Source organism: Chelmon rostratus, chromosome 13, assembly GCF_017976325.1.
Source record: "Chelmon rostratus isolate fCheRos1 chromosome 13, fCheRos1.pri, whole genome shotgun sequence".
Taxonomy (NCBI): Eukaryota; Metazoa; Chordata; class Actinopteri; order Chaetodontiformes; family Chaetodontidae; genus Chelmon; species Chelmon rostratus.
Window position 1 is genome coordinate 1323450 of NC_055670.1, and position 26551 is coordinate 1350000.

The following is a 26551-nucleotide window of genomic DNA, read 5'->3' on the forward strand; positions in this document are numbered from 1 at the left end:
GACAGATGGGCAAACTCCATCTACTGAGGAAGACTGGGACTGACAATGTATTTTTTTATATATATATCTTAGCCTTTTACACGATGTTGTTATATATATATATATCTCTTTTTTCAGCATACTATGCAACAACACCTCACTGGCATTGTTATCAGTGTTCATGAAACCAGGTATGTAATGCTAATGGCTAACCAGCTCACTGGCAAATAGTTTCTGTAAGAAATGCTCAGCAGGGCTCATGAAATATTTTGGCCTAGCTGTCCCTACTGTCACTTTAGATGCAAATTATCTTAAAAGCCTGTTGGAAGAGAACAAGAGAGCGTGACTAAATATGGGATTGTTATGCTTATAGCACATTGTATTCATGCAGACGTTTCAGAGAAACTTGCATTTCTTTGCCTTTTGCCCACATTAGGAGCTGCTTCAGTTTCCGTTCAGTCAAGGACACTTGAACTGGAGGACAGGAGGAGCTGGGGATCAAACAACCAACTCTTCCATTAATGCCCTATACATTCAGCCTACACATAGTGGTGAATGAACAGTGGTCAGTAATGCTATCTAAAACATGCATTGCATACGAACAGGTTGCTTCTTGACATCCGACAAGAACAAGATGGAGTTACCTGGTTACCCAGGATGCCATACCTCACCTCACAGGTTCCTCTAACAAGCACAAATATATTTTGGGTATATTTCCTGCTGTGTAAGTCTGTTACTGCCGTGTTGCACATGCAAGACACCATGGTACCCACCTTCTAGTAGTACAGGAACCCATCCACTAGAGGGCAGCCACGGTTAATGCAAAAAAACATGAGCTCTCATGAAAATCTGAAATAAACAATGACTTGTGGGTGGTGTGTGTTTGTGCGCATGTTCTTGAGAAATCAGTTATGTAACAGAGTTTCAGGAGCGAGGTCTCACCATGGTAATTAGCATTGTGAATACAGCGTGTTGGCCAAATAATGAGAAAGATTTGTGTTGTTCCCAGTGTGACCCATGTTTCTACACGGTTGTGGCCAGAACAGAGTGATTCGCTCTTTCAAACTACAGAAGATGAAGGTTTTGTGTGTGTGTGTGCGCGCGCGTGTGCATTGACACACTGAGTGCCTACTGTGGTCTGAACACTCAGAGCTGAAACCACATTATGCCTGAGCTGCCTTGTCTTGTATCTGGATCAATAATTTACTCGGAGGCAGCCAGTGGTCATGAGGTATAATGTATGTTGAAGGACTTCCCATTCGGTATGTTCACTTTTCTCCCTGCTCACGCCCAGGGCCATGTGCCAAGCACTTTCTAATAATGTATGCATTGATTTACTGCAATGTTTATGCTGCCTGATGCAGCCTTGTTTGGTTCACATGCGGAGCTCTAAATCATTTCTCCAACAGCTATACATTGTGTCCATACCTTACTGTTAGCCTTTGTCAGGTCAATAAGTGGTAGGAGGAGGAGGAAGCATTCTGTGTTAGTGATGGAGGGTTGCCAAGGTGATGGGACATTTCCAAGGCCTCAGTTGCTCCTGTTAAATGGATCAGGATGCTTATATTGGGCTCATGGCTTAATCTTGACTGTGCATAGCAGGTTTTTGGTGGGGGGAAGGAAAGGTACACAAAGCAAGAGAAGAACATTTTAGCCACATGAGCGCCATGGCTCAGTCAGTCTGTTGGTCCATCACTTTGCTCCAGTTTGAAATATCTCTAAAAGTATTGGATGGATTGCTGTGCAAATTTGTCCAGACTTTCATGGCTCCCAGAGGATGAAGCCCACTGACTTTTCCTCTCCACCATGAGGATGACACTTGTGGTTTCTATTAAAATGTCAAGGCAACTAATGGATAGATTGCAATGAAATTTGGTACAAACATGAATTTCCCTCACAGGATGAATTTGAATAAGTGGTGATCCTAAGAGTTTTCATCCAGGGTCACCAGATCATCAACATCAACTAAACCGATGATTCCCATCAGCCTCAGCTGTACTTTGGCTTTAGTCATCATCAGCTAAAGTTGGGATTCAAACGATTATACCTGCTAAACATCAGAATGTTACATCCATTGTTAGCATGTCAGCATGCCGGCATTAGCATGTATCTCAAAGCACCACTGTTCCCTTAGTGCAGCCTCACAGAGCTGCTAATATTTCTTTGTCTCTTTAAACAAGGATTGCAATAAACAGTGATTGATGGGGATGTGACAAAACTGGACGTATGACAAACAAATATTAATGCCAAGTCCATTTACTCTAGTTCAGTTAAGATCGGATTGTCAAACTGCTGCTGTCAAGGTCAAGAATGAACTTTCATGCTCAAAAAGCTGGACAGTCTCAAGGTGTTTCTGTGATGCATTGTTCCATCTGCATCTGACAAGAGGACTGTGGGTGTCTTTTTGAGAATTCACAGCTATGGTGTGAATATTCATATTTCAATTTCTACAGTAATATGCGTTTTTACTGTTTTTTTATTTACTGTTATCAGCTACTGCTAAATAAATGAAAAGAGGAAGAAAACAGTGTTTTTTCCAAGTGTTATAGACAGTCGATTAGGGGGATAAAATGCTTAAATGTTCGCCACAGTGCTGCAGAGATATAAGCTACATCATTGGCGATGTCGTCTCCATTCATAGACGTCAATCTAACATGGTTCTGTTCCAGGCCCCCCATACAGCTCCACCAACTGCTCTCAAAGAGAGGAGGAAAACACAAAAGCAGCTCAGAGTAAAGTTTATCAAAAATACATCCGTTATGAGTGCTGGCAGCTACTATGCTCACACATGCACATCAGGGCAGGACACCTCCCTTGAGCACACTAAAAGGTCTTACAGCATTCAAAGGCACTCCGCTCTCTCAATCAATGGAGAGTTGCCTGGCAGGCTGTGTTACTGGAGACCGGAGCTTGGCTTTTACACTCTGTGGTTTGATAAGGCTCTGACTCAACAGCAGGCAGAGTGCCGCTGGCCATCAAAACAAAGTCGGAGTCTGAAGCTTCACAAATTTCTCCCGTATCACATACCGACATGTTCAAGACAGACTGAAGACCACTGCAACAATACAAACCAGACACTTAAGAAAGGACTAGCCATGCCTGAGGGAAGCATTTCAGACGCTGGGAAATATTCAATGAGTCGTTAAAATAAAACAAATATCACAAGACAGTTGTAAAACATCATCTAACTCACACGTCCTCAGCCAGAGTTCACACAAAATCAAACACAGTCAATTCAAACAGCACTCAGTGGCTCGTGTAGCCACTGAGTGCTGTACGGAATTCTACATTTGTTCAGGTATTCCTCTTGTACTTCCAGTTCTTCTACTCCTCTGCAGTTCAGATGGAAATATCATACATTTTACTCCACTACATTTGTCTGACACCTCCAACTGCTAGTTACTTTTCAGATTAAGATTTTCCATACAAAATATATTATTAGTTTATAAAGCGAGATGCATCGCTGCAGATTCCAGAACTACCCAACTGTATAAAGCTTTTAAATCAGGACCTCCTTGACAAACCCCAGAACTGAAGTACCACTGAAATGTTAATGCATCATAATATGATAATGTAACACTGACAGGGGTCATGTAGCATTAGTAATATTTTTATTTTGTGAAACTTCTATATATCTACTGAAGTAAAAGTTGGAATGCTGGACTTTTACTTGTGTTGGAGTATTTTTCTTGTGTAGCATTCATTGAGTGAGTATTCCATTGCCTTTGCTTTTTGCTATTTTTATTGATCCAAATTTCCCCAGCTGGGATTTATCTTACTTTTACATTAGTAAATGATCTGAATGCTTCTTCCAGCTCTTACCACACACATGCATACAGATGTACCCCCTCACATAAATTTGTATTGTAAATAGGAATGTAAAAATATCAGGACATAAGCATGTAGAACTCACAGGGCAAAACTGAGCTGCTGGGCCTCTGTTTCATCCCCTATCTGTGCAACAGTATACCGTATTCTAGTTACCACTCCAGGCAGGAAATTAGTGTTAAACAGCCTGCATTTATGGCAACCTTTTCTATTTTCTTTAATACAAAACAGTTCAGTATGAAGTCTTATTTCTCCATTCATTTTTCCTGGTTTTATCTCAGCTTTCAGATTGCACTTGAATGTTATAATCATTGTACAGGATAATATTCGTGGATTACTCTGTGCTCGCTCAGGTCTGCTACTTGCACTCATGACTAATTCTACACACTCAAAGAGGCACAAAACAGCATCAAAAATGTTGGGGCTCATTGTAGGTTTGCAGCATCAAACTGTGAATTATTTATTGATGAATCACACTTGACCATGAGAACATAAAAGTGTAACCACAGCATAAATTCTTAAGCCTTCTTGTCTTGTTCTCTCACACTTTGGTACTGCACATGATGGCAGCAAACAAAAGCCCTGCACATACTGGGGTTTTATTTCCAACAGTGCAGGTAACCTGTAACCTACATAGTTTTAACTTTGTGCCTGAGAAACAGCCCAATAAACATTAGACACTATCATCATGGGGACAAATAAAAGAGAAAAAAAAGAGTTTTAAGGCATTTAGAAAATGAAATGGATGGAGTGAGTGTTTCCCCAGGTTAAAAAAGTAATCATTTACCAAGAAAGGTATCAGAAAAAAATCTGAGGCATGTGACTCAGAAATGAGCCTGGTCAAGCACAGTGACTGCCAGACCCCAGCAGCCAGTCAGCTGACTGAGTGCAAGAAGGGAGGGGGGAGAAATGATGAAACACACCAGGACTGCAGGCAGTGAAGCATAAAGGACTGTTTATTGTACCCAGTACAGATTATAATAAACTCAGCAGTGTAAGAAACACATTGTGAGGGGAGGGGACTGAAGCCTATACAAGTGCAGACAATCCCCATGCCTGGGCTGGATCCCATGATATAATGTGTGTCTTCACTGTGGTCTTTGCTGGAACTCTGGCCTTTACATACACACACACACACCCACACGGACACACACCCACACGGACACACACCCACACGGACACACACTATAGGCAAGATAATAATATCTTCTCATCCATTCTCCAACCCATTACAGAGGCCTCTTAAAGAAACAGTCTGCAGTAGTAGCATAAGGACCAAGGTTGGTTTTTAAAAAGGTACATGTCTAGTAGAGCCAGAACTATACAGCTTATACATCAAAATCAAAACAAATGCGGCCTTATAGCAAAAATATATACTTTATATACGTTTGTCTTTGCCCCCATTCAGAAACATATATAATGAACACAAAAAAATGCAGAGAATATCACAATTATCTTCTTTGTCCAAAGACAGTAAAGCGATATGTTAGTGGACACACAGTCTTGACTGATTACACCATGCAAAGAGAAGCAGAAGTTCCCTGTTGACAACTTGTGATTGGCAGAGAGGTGTCCAAAAGAGGGTGTCAAAATGTCACCCTTCTTTTTTTTGCATGCAACGTCCTGATGCTCCTGCCATACTGGTGCATCAGAGGAACTAGTACACTGCCGAGGAAACAGCAAGCACCCAGACAGAAATACAAAATGTGACCATTTACCATACATAATAACTTCTTAGGCTTTTAGGAATTATCAACCCCTCTGGGAAAATATGTACTTGCGTCATGTATCCCTTTTGAAATGGCAGAGATGGAGTGCTAACCATCTCAATAAAAAGACCCAGCAATGATGAACAGACATAAGAGGAGTGTACTGTATAGACTGTGGGCTCCTACCATGGGGTGCAGTCTCTAAAGGGAAGCAGATACAATCTCGTACACAGGCAGAACGATGAAAGAACGGAACATTTACACGAGAGAGCAGCCCGACCAACTAGCCTGAAATACAGCAATGCCCCAGACACCTGAGAGTTCTGGGTCTCTAAAGTTTCAACAAAACAGTAGAACAGCTGGCGTATTAAAGAAAAAAAGAGTTCTATCTACAGGAAACAAACTGATTCGTGGGTGTAGAACATGGTGTGTTGTTTTGTTTCTTGTCAATCCGTCTTTGCAAATTAAAGCCCTTTCACGGATCTTGTAGATCAGATGTGGTGACATGGAAATGGGGAGGGGGACTCGAAAAGGCATCTATAGAATAGTGCTGCATTTAGAATATCTCAATAGATTTGTTGCTTAATTCTTACTCTGTTGGCTATTCGATTGTTTTTAAGAAAAGCAGATTGTCACAAATTCAGAAATGCAACAACTCTTTCAGTCTTGGGGGGGGGGTCTGTCCATTCTTTTAAAGTTGGCGGTGTGTGGCCTCACTTCATTTGGTCTCCATAGCAACAGCAGCCCCTTGCCTTACTTTAGGAAGCTTGTAAGGTGGGCAGAGCTACCGAGTCCAGTTCACCCTCACTGGCTTCACAACCCTCTCCCTTTCTCTCTCTCATATGGTGGTGCAGTCGACGAGCTGTCGCAGGTTTTTCCCCTCATTCATTCTTAGCTTAGGAGCTAACAGAGTTTTCTGAAGGTTTTCCAGGGAGCAGGAGAAAGAACCACGAGGGAGCGGAGCGCCAGGTTTTCTGTCCAAGCAGCTCAGCAGTTCCAGCTCTGGATTTTAAGAGTGGGCGTCAAGAGACTTTGGGAGTGTTTGTGTGTACATGTGTGTTGTGCGGCAGGACCCTGCGTCTCGCTAGTAGCTGTAGCCATCTGGAAAGGGCAAGCCCGCCACACACTGCTCCCCGGCATCCAGCAGGTACGGAGCAGTGTCGTCGTAGTGGGTGAGGGGCACGGTGTCGTCGTCCAGCCCCGGCAGGCTGTCCGGGTCGACCTTCAGGTTGGGCCTCTGGTTGTCAGGGAAGGCCATGGAGAAGAGAGCCTCGGGGTCGCACACAAACTTGTAGACATACCTCTCACCAGCCACCTGAGAAACAAAACAGAACACATATTTGACCTACATACGAAACCCCCTGTTTAATACTGCTTGTATATGTTGAATGTAAACCATTCTAACATCATATTTGTAAATGTGTCATTTCCTTTACAGATTCTTGATACAATGGTATTGTTGTATGACTTCTGAGCCAACCCATACCCATACATGTATTTTTTCAGATGAAATGTAAGAATTACAAAACGTTGATCTGGATCTGGCTGACATCTGAGATAGCAAACACTAAACATAAATAGACTAATACACTTGGTAGAAGAAGAAATGTGTCCAGCAGGGTAGCATTCACTGCAACTGTCTAACCGCTGGCTGTGATAAGAGTCTACATTAGAGCACCCCCCACTGTTTAAATCAAATAGCACTAACTAGATCATTTTAGCCCCCATGCAGCACACAAAGTTGCTGAGGTAAGAGGGTGGAGGGAGAGAAAACAAAAGAGTGGACGTGCCTTTACCTTCTGCATGATGCCCTTCTCGTAGTAGTAACGCAGGGAGCGGCTCAGCTTGTCATAATTCATGGCTGGTCTGTTCTTCTGGATACCCCAGCGACGAGCCACCTGAGACCACACACGCAATTAGATCAACATGAATCCATAGACTACAAACTTGTAGGAGTAGTAGAACTGGACAGAAGACATAGACCAGTTGTGGACAGTGGGGACTGACCTCCTCAGGCTCAATGAGCTTGAACTCCATGCCACGACCAGTCCAGGCTATGAAGTGGCCATTGGCTGGATCATCCAGTAACGTGACCAGGAACTGCCACAGCTGCAGGGAGCCACGGCGCTGGTAGGGAGGTCCTTCTCGATAGACAGAGGGTTCCTGTTTTACTTTTCCTGCGAGTGGAAGAAGAGGGAAACAGCAGCAGAAGAGAGGAGAGAGAAATAAAAAAAAGGCAGAAGTGGAAAGAGTGAAGAAAAAGAAAAGTGTCAGTCAGCACTGTACTCCACAGTGTGGTGAGACATTCCTGCCAGATGGTCACTGTGAAGTGGACTTGCTGTTCATTATGCACCATGACTGGACTCTGTCCCAGAAAATGCCCACAGTAGCCCACTTTATGTGCATACAGTATCTAGCACTTTTGTATACACCTTGGGTTTATATTAACATCTTTTTGATAGTTTACCTTCTAATCTTTCAGGGACCACGCAGGTATCATCAAAGTACATCTGAGGATCTCTGTCAAAGGAGAAACCTGAAATTGAAAAAAGGAAGAAATGCAACTTTAAGTGGGTGAAAGTGGGACAGCAGATTGAGCGTGGGATACAGGCTTTTGTTCTGACGTGAAGGCCATTGACCATGTTCAACCCAGAGATTCAAACTGCTTGCAAAGCAATATACACAGCTGGGCAGCTTCTGCCCGCTGCTGATGTGAGAAATGCACTGCATGTGGAGCAGCTCCACGGGATTCATTGATAGATTCACTTCCACTTGAGCTGTCATTTCAGTGCTGCTGACTGCTATTCTTTCACCGATCACCAGTGGTGATCTTTCAGCAGCTCCATAAGTCATAAGGGTCAGGGTCACTAAGAATGGACTTGACTAATGAAATAATTCAAACATCTAAGACATCTGAGACATAAAAAGACAAAAGCAGACAATAATCTGAACTTACTTTCATGGTTATTTTGGTAGAAGCTCCCTGCTCTTCCAAATGATGACTGACAGTTAGGCACTTCTGTAAAAAAAAAAAGAAGAAGGGTGTATAAATTTAGACCAGAGACATCCTCACTGTCATATCAAATGTGTAATACATCAAAATCCACCTCGCAGCCGACAGATATATTTGGATCACTTCCACTGTGTACTAAGATACATGTCTTTGATACTTAACTGCAGTTTGTCTGGTTTGCTGTTTAAGGAGGAGACATTCAGTCCAAGCTATATTAATTCTATAAGCTATATTCCATTGATAAATATTTAGAATGGGCATAAAGAGTCAAGACACATGGTGGCTGCTTTTCTAGCCAACCAATGGCCATGTTCATATGCAGCTCCGACGACTGGGTGGAAAAATGGCTAATCCCACCCACACACCCAGGAGTGGACTACAGCCCAGACCACAGTAGACTGCACAGCACACAACATCCCTTGCATGTCCACCAAGCTTGGAAATAAGATTAGCACTACGGTTGCTGTTTTAAATCTCAATGACAATCAAGTTACACCAGTCCTCCCCCCTGAGGGGTCGAGGCCTGTCTTCCGTTCTCAGTGTCTCTGCATTGAGTACCAACCATCTCCACCACCACCCATTATTTTGTTTCCTGTCTACTGATAAGAGAGCCAGAGATCAATCTTGAGCAAGTGTTTCCTTAAGTCTCTGTCTCCTCCTGTTCAAACTCTAGGAGAGTCTGCAGGAAGTAACTGTTGTCTTACAATGCATGAAGAGAAACAGAAAAGAAAGATGAAGTGAAAGAAAAACGTGTGCCAAATGCACAGATTCAAATTGTGGCCTTAAATCTACATAAATGGTATTGTCACAGCCTGTCGACCACCAACGCTGTGGTAACAATATGTTCTATGTCGGTATGCTGAACATGCACTTCTTCCATCCATTTAGAGGTACTAGGCCTCTGTGACGTAGGTATTTAAAGGCCATAAGAAGCTAAGAGGATTTGTCATTACATCACTGCCCGGCCAGCCGGTCACCCACCAGGCAGGAAAGGAATGAGAGCATATGAGAGTGAGTGAGCGAGAAAAGATTAAAAAAATTTGCAGTTTCAGGAAAAGAGGATGTTAATGCATCAGAGCACGGACAACAGCTGGGTGTGTGGGCGTTAGGATCAAACAATTCACCGACAGTAGCTCTGGCCCGTTTGATTTATGCCATGTGAGTAAACAGCATCTCTGCCACGACTGTTTGACAAGACTTTTGGAGAGGACTGGCACCATTTGGCCCCTTGTGTATTCTGTCAAACAAAGTTGAGAATTACCGGGCTCTTACAATCAACCTGCTGCGCCGCAGGTCACAAAGTCCTCTGAGGGCACTGGCCTAGATCTATTCCAGGTAGGCCTGGTGAAGAGGTTTTTTGCACCTGGCTGGATGACCCATTTACTTTTTGCCCTTGGAGGCTTAGGCTGAGCTAAAAGACCCACTTTTACTCTACTGGCACTGACTCTGGAGGAATGATGTGGATTAGACTTTGAGGCACTAACACGCGCGCTAAGAGTGCTTGTGTGAAATGAACACCTGTGCACCCAGACCTCTCCTGCATGCTAAAAGTCATAGGCATGTGTTAGTGCCCAGAACAAACATGGCCAGGCAAATTCCTCACCCTCTGTCCACTCCACTTGCACATAGCCATAGACATTTACTTTCACAAAGGGACCAATGGACTTCCTCGCTGAGCTAGTTCAGAGAAGTAGATATGCAGAAAACTCCACAGGGGCATCTTAAGAGGTAATGGACTCTTCCCTGTGGACTGCTTCTCTTCACCAAACCCTGCTACTCACCAGAGTCAAAGCAGAAATCTCGAGGCTCCTGCTTGATGGCCATTGGGTGGAAAGAAGCCTGACGCGGAGGGCCTGGAGGTGGACCTGGAGGCCCCATGGTGGGGACGCCCTGCTCGGTGTATCGTGGGTCGATGAGCTCTTGCTTGAAACCCTGGGGAGGCACAGCTACCAATGGCTCTGACATCTGCCGGTGGTATGGTGGCCGGCTGTCACGTTGCAGACTGTTGTTGTTGCTGCCGGCAGGCTGGGGCAAGAACTGGGGGCGCCCTTGGCTCTCTGATGGGGGAAAAGGTAGACATGGCTCGGACATCTGCCTCTGGAACCTACAGATGGAAGGGAAAGTAGCAAGAGAATGTGGTCAAGCCTCTTTTCTCAAACGCCACTCATATTGAGACTAAATGAAACACTGAAAGACAAAATCCCATCACCAGAAAGAGGTTCAACTGTGAGTGCTCACCTGTGCTCAGGTGTGAAGTGGTTGGCATCCTGGTTGATGGGTGCACAGGGCACAGCGAAGGGTGGGCTGTGGCTGTGGACTGGGAGTGCTTGCTGGTTCGGAGATCCAATGTTTGCCGTTATAGGCTGTTGCACGTGTACTGGATGTGGCCTTGGGGTCTGATTGGCTACGTGGGGGTGAGGAGGGGGGGCCTGCTCACTCAGTGGGTGTGTTCCTGCTGTGCTGGTAGGGCCGCAAGGAGAGACAGGTGTTGAGGGGGGAGTTAATGGCTTGAACCCTGGAGTGGGCTTCCTGTCACAGGCACTGTGGATGGTGAGATGGGACACACACACAAAAAAAAACCTTTAACCACAGAGGGATAGCTAATCAGTATGCCATTCAGTGTCTGCTGCCTTGCTCTTGGTAGATTGGTAGACCGCAAATGTAATTATCCACTACATACCTGTGGCTGTAAAGGCACTTCTCTCCGTAGGGCATGGGACTCCTGTCCTGGCGACAGGGAGAGAGCTCTTTGGAGGGAGTCAGCTCTCGCTTGATCTTGGCTGGTGGCGGGCCATGAAACATCACTAGATATGAGCAGACATACAGAGAAGAAACACAACTGAGTGCATTAGATAAACTCCAGATATCACCTAATTGATGGCATAAACAGAAGCGCAGCAGTTATCTTAACCACATTTGGAACCGATGGATAAATGGATGTATGGACAATGTCTGAGTATTCCCTCAACTGACAGAGCCACTTAGCAATTCATCATCTGCCCTAATGATGGTCGTCTCTAGGCTCTGAAAACAACCATCTATCCACCACTGCTAGGTAGCATGAGACTAACTGCACTATACACACAAAAGCTATCAAACTTCTCGTCTGATTCCCATTAGGGCAGGCCAATACCAATACCCATGAATCAGTGTGGCTGTAATCTAATGGCGATGAATGATTTTCTTCTCCCGTGCTGTAACCATTATACACTAACTGCAGCTTTCTGCGTATCGGCTGCAGTTTCCGGGGCGCCACATAATAGCTAGGCAGAAACTAGATCCCTGGGCACAGAGGAGCAGGAGCCAAATAAATCACCCGTGGTGCTGATGGACCTAAGCAGAGCTAACAATGGGCACGTGAGCTCCCCTTTGCGCGCAGCGATACCCAATGGCTTGAGCGAGACTCTTCACACAGAGAGAACAGTAAATAATGGGGAGATTAGGCATCGTTTCTCACTCTCAAGGAGGGCGAGGGGGCGGATTAAAGAACAACATGCAAACTCCTGTCCTGCAACATCTCAGTTAAAAAATTTTCCAAACTGAGACTGCTCCTCCACTACAGAGCTAAATTATACATACTTCGGACATGGGTCAGTGCACCGGTGTTTCACGTTATGTCCTACTGACTGCAGCTCATATCAGAAAATCTGCTTTTGGTGAACAGGCAATTTGTGAGACAGAATGGCCTGCAGCCTGGCAACTGCCAAACTCACTTCTCTGCATCTGACACATAGCCGCAAACACACACACACTTCTTACTGACAGCACGAGGTCAAGGACTACTCCAAATCAGCCAACTATGTAAAACAACACAACCTTGGACGGGGCCATCCATATAAATACTTACATGTCAATGCATCAGCCTCAACACTGTGTTACAGCACCGTGGGTTAGTGGTCAGTTTACAGCTTGCTTTGCCACATTAACCAAGATTTAAAAAGGCAGCCCTGCCAAAGACAGGCAGCAACCACACCCTGTCTCCACCTCCTACGCATCAGACAAAAACATAAACTCAGAAGGACAGAGGGGAGGGGGGGGGGCGATCATAAAGCGCTCCATTGGGCATAATTCAAATGTATCCCTCAGCTGCAGCCTGAGGGGAATGTGCAGAGACAAACAGGAGGCTGTGTGGAGCCGTTTGGGGGACGTGGTGCAGACAGTGCAGACTCGGGATGTGAGCTCTGGGGAGGAGGACTGAAACAGGCAGCTCTGAAGCTGCCCTATTCACTGGAATCTAGCCCACTTCAGCAGCAGGGCCTGAATGCGGGAAAGTGTGAAATCAGATTAGGAGCTTGGCTCATGTGATGCCCCATGCCAATCGGCTGATTAAACTCAAAATGGAGGGAGGGAGGAAGAGAGCAGCCGTTCCCAGAGCTGTGTTTTGAAGACGAAGAACAATGTTTGTTGTCAGCTGGACAAAGCAATTTTTGATAAAAACAAATGAATGCAGTTTTTATAGAGGTGAAAATACCTGATGGAGTTGTGCGAAAATATAACTTGATAATCAGACTGAATTGCCTCCGCCATTTGAATCTCTGCTGGACTAAAAGATTCTAATCATCAGCAAGTTTGACTGATGTCTAACCAGCAGTTACAGATTCTGCTCAGGGAACACACACAGACTCACAGTTTTCAGAAGTGAACAAAACAAATCAGGTACTCACAGCTATCCGACTGGAAATCTGGGACAAACTGTTCGTCATCGGGCACCTGGGCTGTGAGGACACAGGAGAGTGACGCACGTGAGAACAATCAAACACACAGCCCTTCTGACTTCTCTATAGCCAGCAACCTAGCACGGACACCTTTATGTGTCCAAGAAACGTGGACATGGGGGGAAAAAAAACAAGGAAAAGCGACAAAACATAGTAATGTAAAAAAAATGTCATGTAAAAAGGAAGATAGTGAGCGAGTGAAAAAAGCCAACTCTTGGGAATCCAAAAGAGGTCTTGGACAGCAGTTTCTCATGCACAGGACTTTGATCTTCTTGCTCTAGTTGCTAGCACAAAAACAGCAATATTTCACATTCTCATCAAGTTAATCTTCAATCTGAAAACTTGCCTAATTTCATTGTGTTCACCATTTGCAAACAAAGGGCTACGAGATAAGACGTCTCCTCCATATTACACGCTGTGGTGGGTCATCGTAGTGGCGTGAAGTAAAAAATTAATTTCACAAAACCCAAATAATTACACCAAAATGATTTTGCAGTGTTTAATAAATGGAGGACTTTTTATCATCAGAAAACAACAGAGGAAACTGAAAGATAAAACTATTATGAAATTAACAAAGAACTCACCTTCCGCAATCCAAATCTCTTGCAGCTGACTGAGGTCTTGAAAGAGTTCTGGAAATCAAGTGGTGAAAGATATTGAGTATAGGTTCCCACCAATCCAATAACACGTTAAAACATTGTACGTACAGGGATACTCGCACATGTTTTTGTGGCAGCTAACATTTGCACTAACTATCTGTTACCTTCTGTGTCCTGGGCAAGCTCTGTGTCGACAAATTTCCTTTTCCTGTCGTTTAGAGGCCTGTTGTGAGATGGTTCCTCCACCTGAGACTTGTGCTGATGGGAAAGAAAAGATGGAGAAATGTCAAACCATTAACAGAAGTGTGCTATAAATGTACAGTGATCTACAAAGACCAGAAGGTGGTCCACCCATAACACCGAGGCACGGATTGAGTGTGAGGATGTGATGTTTGATGCTGGCATGTGTCCACTTACACTGGGTGGGACCATAAATGGGACTTGCTGGTCATAGAATCCGTCCATGTTATCTGGGTAATTGGGGGGGGGGGCTCCAATAATGGGGGGAGGGGAGGTGTTCGCTTTAAAGCGACAGTGCCTGGGTCACTTTGTGGGTCACTGGAAAACAGATTGAAAGTGGAAACATCAAGCGGGGTAAGATAAAAATTTTCATACTTACACAGCAAGAAACATCATCTTTGAAAAATATAAAAATAAAATCTTTCGAAGAGTGGCCAAAATAATGGCATGACCTTACTATTAAGTATGTAAGTTTTTGGTTAGACTGTTTTAAAGCGATTGTGATTGACCTTGGTTATAATTTTTGAGGCCATACTGAGTGCTGGGCTTCATTATGTGTTTATGTAGCAGCACAACTGGCACTCGAGCGAGTACCGAGCACACGGACCTCCCAACCAGCATCATGTTCTGATGCTGCAACAAGGCCACCATCTTCTGTCAGCCCTTTATTTAACCAACAAACAGCTCTTTGAACACGGCGGTGCAGAGTGAGAGGACGCGGCACAATTCAAACACACCGCCATTACAGAACACATGGAGTTATTCAGTAGACAGTTATATAAGCTACACTCACTGGCCATCTGTGGCCATTACTTTCCACTATAATCAGCAGGGAGATCGTGAGTGAAGGACTTGGAAATGTGACTCTTCAGAGTCCATCTATGGTCTATGGCGTGCACAAAGCCTCCCAAACGAGATCGAAGAAAGGTCAGCCATAGAGCTGATTAGTGTCTTAAAGAAGCTTTTGCTGGGTGACAATACTGCTGTTCGAGTTGCTGAACCCAAACTCCCCACCCCCCTGTGTGCAATAAGTTAGAAACACTATGAATAAAAAAAGTTCCCTTTCAACAACAATAATGCAAGGCTACATCACTAACACTGCCCTCTATCCTCACATCTCTCAGCAGAGTGATGTGACTCACTCCTCTATCTCCTGTTAATAGATGACAAATACAGGATAGCTGCTGGGCAATAATTACAGGCGTGGAGCACAGACACCACTTAATACATTAGCTCCTTGCATGCCTTCATTTGTGGCGTATGTTCACAAAGCACACCACTCAATTAACAGTAAGAAGTTAGCATTATCAACTTTAAAGCCCATGCTGTGCCATGCAATCCACACATGGTTAAGACAAGGATAACAGTGAAGATATAACTGCACGAGGGGAGACTTAAATTTCTGTTTTTAAATGTGAGGATTTAAGTTACTGTATTATCAAAAAAATAACTACAGTGATGACCCAGTACTTCTATGTAATAGTATTACTAAGATGAACCTCAAGAAAAATAGAAAAATATAATGTAACGCACCAAAAACTTGACAAAGTTGAGCACATGCAGCTATGACCGTGAGCCTGTGATTTTTACTACAGCTCCACAGTCACTGCAGTGTCAAAAAGTAAACAGTCAAAGTTAGATACTGCGTAATTCACACCAACTTTACCACTGCGACAACATCACAAAAATAACGACATTTTCGTTAAAACTTCTGAGTATCAGCCGAGGCTGGGGGGCCGCTGCTGGGGGGCGGCGATCACCCGACACCCCTGCCGCCTCCCCCTCCACTCCTCCTCCTCCTCCCCGCCCTTCCCCCACCCATCCCTCCCTTGTTTTTCTCAATGAAGTGAAACTCGACCCGTGTGGAAACACAGAGGCAGAAAAAAATGCCCCGTCCATTCATAAAATCACAAACAGCCGCCTGACCGCGCTGATAAGCCTCAGCCAACATCCACGCAGATAAACCAGGGACCAAACACAACACACGCTCGGCTTAAATACAACACACGGCTATTTTACAAAGAACGAAGCCGATATAAAATGGTTGCCAAAGTAAATATCATTAAATAAGATGGCGTTGCGCTTATTTGTAGTCTAAAAAGAGCGTCAGAAAATATCTAGCCATACTTGAGCTTCATAAAAGGAACTTCTCGCCGAAATAAATAGTGGGGCTTACCTTGTCTGTGTACATATATCTCCTCTATATCGAAAGAATGCGATAGAAATATCCACAAATACAAAAACAATGTGTCGATAGTCGGGTAGTCGTCTGCGCACGGATAAACTGATGTGCCTCCTTCGACTCACAAAACTTGACTGAGCTTTTCGTTAATGGCCCGGTCGGTTTTCCCCTGGGCTCGAGCGGCACGCAGAGACACACACTGATTGGTTGATTGAGCCTGTCGATTAAGTAAGTGGCCAATAGCTACTCCGGAGCTAATGAATTATGCATGAGGCTCAGTTTGGCCAATCACAGCGTAGCTGTGTCCTATTTTTATGAATGGCTGGATTTCATTCACATTTTTTTCAACCATCAATGCCAAGATGTGTCGTTAAAGGGCCAGCTGCAATGGAAATATACTAAAGTATAAATCCTACACTGAGGCTGCTGTCGCAACGTCAGTTTCTAGTTGACTTTGCCTGGACTCCAGTGATAGAGTAGTACACTCACACTGTGACACACTGTACCACACAGAACATACCATTATGATCTTAAGTTTATTTTAACAGTGCAGTAATGCAACATATTTGTCTTTCAGGGGAAAGACCAAAATGACAGATAATCAGTGTGGATCTAAAACAAAAAAATGTACTTAAAGTAGGCTAAATGATAGAAATTAATGGATTATTGGAACTACAGAGGTTAAATACCTCAAACCACAAATGTTTCAGAGCACTTGCATCTAAAATACTGCTGTCCAATTCCAAGCATTACTGGCCTTGTTTAAATGTTTACATTTGTTTGTTTGCTGTTTTTCAATGCAAAATCCTGGACTATATATTTATCTATAAACAAATACAAATCATAACTTGCATCAGTCATTATATTTGCACACAATCTGATAAGTAAGGCTCAATTTAAAGCAACATGGTCAGTAGGTTTTTCATATAATAATGCCATCAGTTAAGAAAAAGCTATAAGTGAATTTAGAGAAGAAATTCAACAGAGGCAACTGAGTTTGCCTGCCTGGTATTCTAGTGACAGCAAAAGCCCAGTCACCTTGAATGAGTAGTGGAAATTTTGGAACCATTAGTTGGTTTCATCAGAGGATAAAATATCTTTAAGTTCCACAGTTTTAAAATGACCTTCCCAAGTTTGAATGTCAGAATTCAAAGAAAAAAACATATCATGACTTGTGTCTGAGTGTTTGCCCACTATATGTGTGTGAGGGAGCGGCTGATGAAACCCAAAGGTTGGAGGTCATACATAAATAACCTTGGTCATTATCACCTCAGTCACCAAATTAGGAATCCCTCATGTACTCTGTGTGTGATGCAGAGATTATGACAGAGACAATAATAGTAAGAACAGACAAACACACGTGTAGTTGACAGATAGGATGCAGTGCTATCTTTGATTGACATCCCGGAGCACTGAGGACAAAGGCAAACAGCTTGTCTTTCAGGATATGGGCTCCACTTGGAGATGTAGCACTGAGAAATGTGGAGGTGAGAGGACTTAAAAAAATCCACTGTCAAATTCAATTGTACATGTATGTGAAGCATTAAACAGCAGAGGACTATTTCAAAAGCAACTGCCTGCAGGTCCACTGTATGGTGCACCTCTTTGCTGGTGCGGATGTGGTGGGTGGTCACTTGGAGGCGTGTGAAGAGTGAGCACATTGTGTTGCCGTTCTTACTCTTTCCTTAAATAAATGTGCCATATGCAAAGGGTGACATGCTGCTTGTGTACATACTTCTCTTTCTGGATGACTGCGACTGTGAGAGTGGGCGTCGCGAAGGCCAAGCAAGATTTAAAGCGCCAATTTCCTGTTCCCTCATAGACTACTACTGTAGGTTAGTGTGACACTGACATAACAGCCAGGTCAGCAGTGCTGCCTGGGTGTAATGTGGGCTAATCCTGATACTAAGAATCCTCCAGGTGAGAATGGCACAAAAACACTACACCTGGAGCCTCTCATCCATGATCCTTCATGTACAAGTACAGCCAGCAATATACCACAGTTCTCCATTCTTTTTCCAAAGAAACTATGAAGGAGAAAGGTTTGTTCAGTTACTGTACAGCTTTTGATCATCACAAAGTCATCATCAGGTGATCAGTCTACTACTCAGCTGTCACTGAATTGATCAAATTATGTTCAAATTAGCTCAATAGTACTCAAAATCACTACAACACAACCAGAGATATCATCTTTTTTACTCCACACGTTCTTCTTCCTTGCCTGGTGCCTACATTATTCACAATGCAACTCGGACTGCTGACACTTTGGTCGGAGACTCAGGTGTGTTGTGAGTACTCAGAGATGGTTAGAGATGAAGAGCAGGCTACAGAGGTCTGGTAAGATCACTTCTTTCTAATTCAAACCTCTTACTCCAGATTTTTTTTTTCTTTTTAAAACTTTCAAACTGAAGTGACACCACTTGGCAGTTTGTCAGATTTGGTGCAATTCTCTCTCAATCCACAAAAAGCTTTATGCATTTTTTTTGTACATATGCAGTAGTACTCCCAAAGACCTGTAAACAGACTTTGATATGTAAAATTCCTAAACTTGTGGTGAGATTGTTCTCTTAACTGTCAACATGTCATCAGCAATGCACAAATGTACATATACATGGAGATTTTTTCTTTTCGAATTCAAACTCTTATATAGGCTACTCTCAGAACCTGACCTTTAATCTTATCACAGTAAAACAACAGCCACTGCGATGATGAGGCACAAGTTTGTGAGAGCACTATAACTGAGAGGCCTAGCAGTCTGTCCTAGCTTGCAAATGTCTGTCAAACTGCACATTTCAAAGAGTCAAAATGGGAAAGTAGTGCCTCTGGGCGCAGGATGCTCTCTCACTGAGGGACAAGATGTGACTTGCCTGCTATTAATAGCACTTTGGGAGATAATTCCTGCCTTGTTATCTTAGCAGCCGTACTCAAGAAGCCTTGCCAAAGGCAGCCTCTTCTGAGTTGTATAACCATGCTTTCTTTTATTATCTCTCTCTTGTCTCGCTCCCATTCTTAATTCACTGCCTCCTTCTTCTTTGACATTTTCTCTTCTCTTCTCCGTCATTCTCTCTCTCTCTCTCTCTCTCTCTCTCTCTCTCTCTCTCTCTGCTTTTGCTTGCTCTGTAGGAAGCTACTGGTCCACAGATCAGGGCCAAAAGGATAAAAAGGATATTTAAACACTGCAAAAAATGATGAGGAGCTCCTAAACAGGTTTAAGATTTGAACTGACTGAGATAAAAAACACACTTGAAACCAAAGTGCACATGTAACTTTTAACAAGACAATGAGTCTACAACCATGCTAGCAGCTATGTAAAACTGTAATAAACACAGACGTGCTTTGAGCTAAATGCTAATGTCAGCATGCCAAAATGTAATTCCAATGCTAATACTTTGATGAATGTCTTCACAAAAAGTTTTGGCAATCCATTCCAAAGTTGTAGAAATATTTCAGTCTGAAACACAGTAGTGGACCAACCATCCACATAGCTGTGCTTATACAGGGGTAGACTAAAAATGACACACCACTTTGTAGAGAGTTTGAAATGATTCTCCACTTCCTTTTGCATTTGTTTCATATTCTCTGCTAAATCCTCATCAGATTTTGAGTTGCCTGTTTGATAAATTGTACAGCTTGCTGGGACAAGAGCAGCCTGTGATATAGCCATTTCCTCTAGCTAATTGTTAAACATACCGGCATGTGTGTGTGATCAGAGAAGAAAAAACCCTAAGGACAACCACAACGTTATAGCAATGAATAATACCTTTATCTATGGTTAAATGTAACTGAACACAATTAATAAAGTACTGTGATACTTTATACTTGTGCTCCACTACAGTTCAGAGGGAGAAACGCTGTCTTCTTCACACTGTCGTCTCATGATTTGCTCACTCAGTCATTCTCATCGCAGACTTCCTCTCAGTCTGTTTAATGTCGTCAGTGACTCACAGGTGTTGATTAATGTATTTGTATTTGTTTAAAAGATTCACAAAGATGAAAGATCAGCTTTCTGTCTTTATCAGGCTGCACTAACAGACAGTATTGAACACATTCTGATCAGTTCACATGTGAGTAAATATATGCAGTGTCCAGTACCAATCCATACCATCTTCAGCAGGAATCCAGGTGTTCATTAGTTTATGTGATCTAAGAAAAAAAGGGACAAATGCATATTCAACCTCATCTGTTTATTTGGTAAAATGTTAACAATAAGCGAGGGTGACATTCTGTAGGGACAGACACAGGGCAGACTGCAGAGGCTGGGCATATTGATCTTCAACTCTTTCATCCAATCAGGTCCTGGACAACATGGGGGATGGTCTGCCCTTGACCCTCTGTGTGCTGAGAGTCCCCTACCCTACCACCCTGAGGGGGGAGTTTCATATCACAGATGTACAGTTCAATCAGATCTTATGATTAACTGTCCCCTTGGACAAATACAGTAGCCTTTTCCTACCCTGTAATAATCCCCTGAGGCTGTGTGATGACTTTGCTGTTGTGGGATCTGATTAGTGATCCACTTTGTAAACCCTAGTTCTATGAGTTAATGATTTAGTGTACATGTAGATCAACAATACACGGCCGGGGCTCTGCTGTATCTATGCCTCTGATGTCACTCACTGCAAATCGGTCCCAGGATGAGAACTGGATCACACCGGTCAGGAATGTAGAGCCACGTTTGCCTCGCAGGGGGGGTTGGACCAAGCAAAAGGAGGGGGGAGGGACCTGAGATGGTTCCACATGTGGGGAGCAGATGGAAGCAAATGTCTGCGATTCTGTTGATTAATGAAAGTGCCTCTAATTAAGAACACAGAGTTGTGTGGTGCTAGTTATAAATCACACAGGACCCAGATATTAAATGTTATATAGTAACATGTTGCACATAAAAGACTTAAGACTTAGACAACAAAGACAACTGCAGAGCTGCTCTATGAGGCTTAAAGATACTGTGCTTTGACACTATGACACAATAGCCAGCGTATATGGGTTAAACTGTATTGAACAACAACTTTGGCTGATGTCAGACACCCTTGTTCGTTTAGTTTTTTTTAGATCCAATTTGAATATATTGGAGGTATCAGAAAAATCCAACTTCCACACTCATGACACCGCTTGGATGTTGACACTAATAACAGGTTGGAAATGGGTAATTACAATAACTTGATATGACATGAATGCTGCAGTTGAGGAAAAGATTGACACCACTGTCATATCTGTAGTCTGGAGCCGGTTGCTGATTTAGCTTAGCATGAAGACAGAACAGCTGCATATGCTGGCTCAGTTCAAAAATCCACCAATCAACACCTGCAAAGTTAGCACACTGTAGCTCTATTGCTCCACCTGTAAAAAAATGTTAAAGAGGCACAATTTATGGTTTTACTGGGAGTTAATCCACTGCAGCTCATGGGCAGCATCCGGCAGCAGTAATGCTGCATTCATGCGGAAGAATGGCACAGCAGGAAATCCTTGTGTAATTTCCATGTGGTAGTTTTCAAGTAATATTACAAAATGAAGAAGTCCTGACCTTGCAGGCACTCCACACTAATATTGTAAATGATCTTATTTTGTTGTATGATGTATTTGAGGATGGTTATCACAAGTGAAAACAAACACAAACTCTTTTAGCTCATTTTAAAGTAGCAGAATAGGTTGTATTAGTTTTAACCAATAACTGCATATTTTATTTCGATGTAATGTGGCTCTGGAGCCACCAGCCATTGGATGGCACTTCTGTATTTCTTTTTGCCAATTTCCCAAATCTGAAATTTCTCCACTGTTCAAAGTTCTTCAGATTTCCCATTTGGCTCCTTGTAGTTATGTTTAATATTCAATCTGACTTGAATATCTCAACTTCCAAGATGTTGTGAGAGGATGAGAACTGAGAACTGCTGTGGTGTGTCAAGAAGTAGCTACACCTCTTAACTCCCCATTAAAAATCACAACTTGCTGCTTGTATATTTCTGTTTGTGTACAGATTGAACAAATGAAACAGAACAGGTTAATCCTAAACTAAACTGAGCACCCCCAGCTCTGTAGTAAACGCACTGACATAACAAGTGGTATCAATGTTTTCATCTAACTCTTTGCAAGATAAATATATTTCCCCAGAATGGCTGAGGCAGATGTTTGTGATGGATCCTCAGAATCGGTTTCCAAAGCATTTCCTCCTCACTCGCTAATTTGCATTTCAAAGATCGCACAAGGAGAAATCAACTTTTCCACAACAGCTTGAGTAGACTAGAGGGCATGTGTTTTTAATTTGTTTTGCATAAAGGGTTAGACTCTCTTTTTACAACTGGAAACCTGTCTGTAAACTGCAGATACAGCCGACTGAATCACAAATGTGTGTTCTTTTACTGAATATCATTCTCAGAAAATGAGAAATCTCAAACTGAAGACAAAGTAAACCAGGCTGGCTGAAGTAATAAAAATGACTCAAAATAGCTTCTGGAATGAACATCACTGCTCAGCATATCCGAGTGTCCAGGCTGGATTTGTCTAATAGTGGTACTGAACCTGATTATGTGGCTTTTTAATGCTTAACAACCAGCCAGTAATCAAATGTCTCAATTGTAGCAAAATGAAATTAAGGATAAGGCTGATGATGACAACTGACAACAATTCATCTATCTTACTAAACAAATACTGCCTGATACAGATTCATTCACTGTGACACAGACTTACTTTTGTCCAAAAACTCATAAAAACACCTCAGTGAGCCACACTGTTGCACTGGGTGACATGTTCCATCATTACGACTGTGGGCACTGTAGTTTTTGAATCAGTCCCATATACGTTATCCAGATATATTCAATAGAGCGCTACAGTAGAGTGGAGCGCTGAAAATATTTCCCAACAAATCTACCATTTCATGTTTGCTAAAAACTACAGTGCCCAGCTGTTTTAAGATATTACTGAGCCTTTTGATAAAAGAAATATGTTTTTAGAGAATTCAGTAAGAACATATGTGCCAAAACATAGTTCCACAGGCAGGATAGTAGCCCCAGCTGAGAAAATATAGAGAGACTGACTATGCATTATTGGTTTTGCTCTTTTTTTATGGGATTTGCTGCCTTATTTTAAAGATAACGCATTTCAGGACACTCAACCTGCAGATAAAGCTGGACTCAGATATCACCTCCCTTGTTTGCTGATAAAGGTCAGTTCAGTGGCAGCGAATGACATCAGTCCATTAGCATGATGTAGCCAACCTCTGCTACTAACTGAAGGTTAGGGTGACTCAAAAATGCTGGGTTGCCAAATACTGATAGAATCGTCTGCGTTTTCTTTGTCTGAATGCGGTGGGTCAGCTGTTGACAATCAGGCTAAATTGAAAATGTTGCTGCAAACAATCATTGTTTCTATGCCATCTGATGATTTCTACTTTCCCCTGTCATCTGAGTGAGCCCTGTACAAAGCTGTGAGCACACAGCGCGTCCATTTATCTGTTAAGGCAATTGATTACTTCAAAGGACAGGAACAAACATGATTTATGGACAGGATTTGTGTGGGCTTTCATGTTGCTGCCCTTTGATTTCACACTAAATCACAAATGGATGCTGTAATGGTAGAAACTTCATGTGGGATTCTTCTTTTTTTTTAATGTAATGAGCTTCTTCCCTGCCTTTTCTTGCACACAATCATAAACATGCTGCCAAAAAATGAAAACCACAACAAATAAATATGTTGGATAATATTCTTTTTAAGCCAAGAAATAAGTTTGAATAGTCTGATCCACACTCTCCTTTTTGTTCACTCTCCTTTTGTTTCAGCAGGCATGCGGTGATGTAAGTTAACTTCAGATAAAATATTATAAACAAATATATACACTTGGTAATACAGCTGTCTAAAACCATTCTTTCAATAAATGTAAAGTAACTGTAAACATGCACACGTATCCCACTGAGTTCTGTTGGCACCCAGGCTCCAATAAAGACAACTACAAGTTAAAGAGAAAAAGGTAATGATGTGCTGTATTTCTTATCTTGTGACATTCCCACGGTGTTGCTGCAGTATTAAGGTTATGTCAGGTATGTTACATGGCTTTTAGTTGGTGTATATTTAAACATAAACCACTGAGTTGGATTAAAGTGACACATGACTAACCTCCTAGCTGATGTTCCTGCTGTTCGGAGGGACCCAAAATCCAGCGTGGTAAATATCTACAGCGTATGAGGATACACAGAGGATGGTCTGTTTTGATGGGGCCTGGGTGCCAGAGTGACGACTCAGTGTATTTTAAAGGGAACCGGGGTCTAAAGGCATCAAAGCCTGACCCAAGAGTGGAGCTCAGTTTGTACCATCAGAACATCTACCCCTGCCCTGCAGTGTAAACACTCACATTTCAGCAGGGTGCTGTTTTCCACAGAGGTCTAACTCACATCACATACAGATCATTCATACATTTACATTCTCTTTGAGTTTGACACGCTGAAGATGCCAGTGTGCACAAGTCAGCTTGGACTGACATCAGAATTTATGCAAGTAAGTGTGTGTGTGACAAAATAATCTCAGCTCAAGGTCTGTACAGGTCTACCTGCAACCTTTTTCTGGGGCTGAAATCAATCTTAGAGAGTTACAGAAATCAGATATATCTGTTCATGTTACAGTTGAAAGATGATTTTGGAGCACTAACTCTGTAATGGAGACACTGTTTTAGCCACACGTGGCTCTAGGGATTTTTCAGTTTGTTAGTCACTCCACTTCGACTGACTGAATATCTCAACAATTATTGGATGCATTGCCTTGAAAGTTTGTACAGACATTCATGGTCACAAAATGAAAATTCTACTGATTTTGTTGATCCTCCTCTAGCGCCTTCGTGAGTTTCAGATTCATGGCTTTGAATGAAATTTATAAAGTTGGGTACAGACATTGATGGTCCTCTCTGGACAAATTGTAAAAACCTAAATGATCATACACCCTGGGCTCTGCATGGTGTGATGATTGTGCTTGGTTTAAAGAAATACAAACAAGCCAGAGTGTTTTTCCTCTATATCAGAAGCATAATGGATTCACCAGACTGTGGAGTTTGTCTGGCTATGCAAGACTACTGTGATACAAATACTTGAAAAACTAATGACATTCCCCTGCCATCGTGTTTAGTGCTAATTAGCAAACATTGACATGCTGACATGCTAAACTAACATAGAAAACATGGTAAACAAAGCACAACTATACTCAGCTATACTAGAGCTACTAGCAGTCTCTTTGTTTTGTTAAACTGCCTAAAAATTACAGTTTTCTGCACATTTATTTCTGTACTGCAAATTCAAAGTCTTTTCAGGCAACATATTCACTAACGCGATGTATCTGTAAGTTCTATTATTGGTCTAGTTCTACTTTTAACCGACACGCGGGACAAGCACTTGAGATGGCTCCATTCAGACCATGGACAAAGCTCTGAAAAAGCTAGTCTGTGAACCATGAGATTATTTTGTCACCCAGTCTGTAATTTTGATGTATTTGCTGTTCCTTTGTTTCTTCTAAGAGCAAGCCAAGTTGAGAGAGAGAAAATGATACGACACTAAATTCAAGTCTAAAACAATCTGAATGAGACAAAGTGGAAAACTGCCTCCAGAGAGCGAGTGTAGCAGCTCTGTACAGTAAAGAATACTGATGTGAGCCCCTCTATGCTAACATTTCCACATGAATAACAATGATATATTAAAAACACATTCGTGTGTACAGTATAAGTGAGCGATGCCTACGTTTCTGAAATATACATATACTCTTTCTGCACATACTGTATAATATAACTTGCCATATTGTGGGTACAGTAATATGGGTACATTCTTTATAAACACTGGACTAAGCTCCCTGGTCTCTGGATGTCATCTTCCATCTTCTCTGGTGAAAACATAATTCATCCACTTCTGTCGATTTCTCCATAACCATCACATCTTTATTTGGTCTAGTTAAACAAATCATGAATGTATTAACGCCACCCAGCACTTTCAGGAGGTGTGGGCTCTGGGATTTGAGCTCTAACAGCACACTTGACATTGTGAGTTGATGTTTGACACGGTAATTAGGCGTAGGGTTTCACTGGAGGAGAGATGGACCCTCCCTGAAATAGAGGGATAAATTTAGTGCCCCTGTCAATGCTCTGGTAAATAAAAACCCTGGGGGCCCTGCTGTTATACCCTTGAGGGGATTTATTTCAATCCTTGACCCACTAGAAGTGTCCTGTGGCACATGGCACAGGAGCTGCTGCTGATTCGGTTTGATTTGGATGGTAAGGGTGCCACAGAGGACAAGTAAGTTCTGAGCAAAGATTAACTGCAATG

General features: G+C 42.6%; 2 protein-coding genes across 4 annotated transcripts in view; both read right to left on the bottom strand.

The window, feature by feature from the left end:
- Positions 1 to 4744: 4744 nt before the first annotated feature.
- etv5a (ETS variant transcription factor 5a) lies at positions 4745 to 16386 on the bottom strand. Of its 2 annotated transcripts, none has more exons than XM_041950411.1 (13): positions 16260 to 16386; positions 14261 to 14401; positions 14008 to 14101; positions 13829 to 13876; positions 13194 to 13244; positions 11210 to 11333; positions 10768 to 11070; positions 10311 to 10633; positions 8473 to 8535; positions 7984 to 8052; positions 7524 to 7693; positions 7313 to 7414; positions 4745 to 6831 (listed from the first exon to the last, which is right to left on the bottom strand). In XM_041950411.1, the coding sequence occupies exons 2-13, from the start codon at positions 14306 to 14308 to the stop codon at positions 6601 to 6603; spliced, it is 1626 nt and encodes a 541-aa protein (XP_041806345.1). In that variant the 5' UTR covers positions 14309 to 14401; positions 16260 to 16386; the 3' UTR covers positions 4745 to 6600. The 2 variants fall into 2 exon arrangements, with proteins under 2 accessions (XP_041806345.1, XP_041806344.1); XM_041950410.1 differs by having other exon boundaries at positions 7307 to 7414.
- Positions 16387 to 23855: 7469 nt separating this feature from the next.
- Positions 23856 to 26551, bottom strand: part of LOC121616029 (diacylglycerol kinase beta) — a 97271-nt gene continuing 94575 nt past the window's right edge. For both annotated transcript variants that reach the window (XM_041950618.1, XM_041950619.1), the window contains exon 25: positions 23856 to 26551. This exon is cut by the window's right edge and continues 1061 nt beyond it. The gene's annotated coding sequence lies outside the window, so the exon portion shown is untranslated.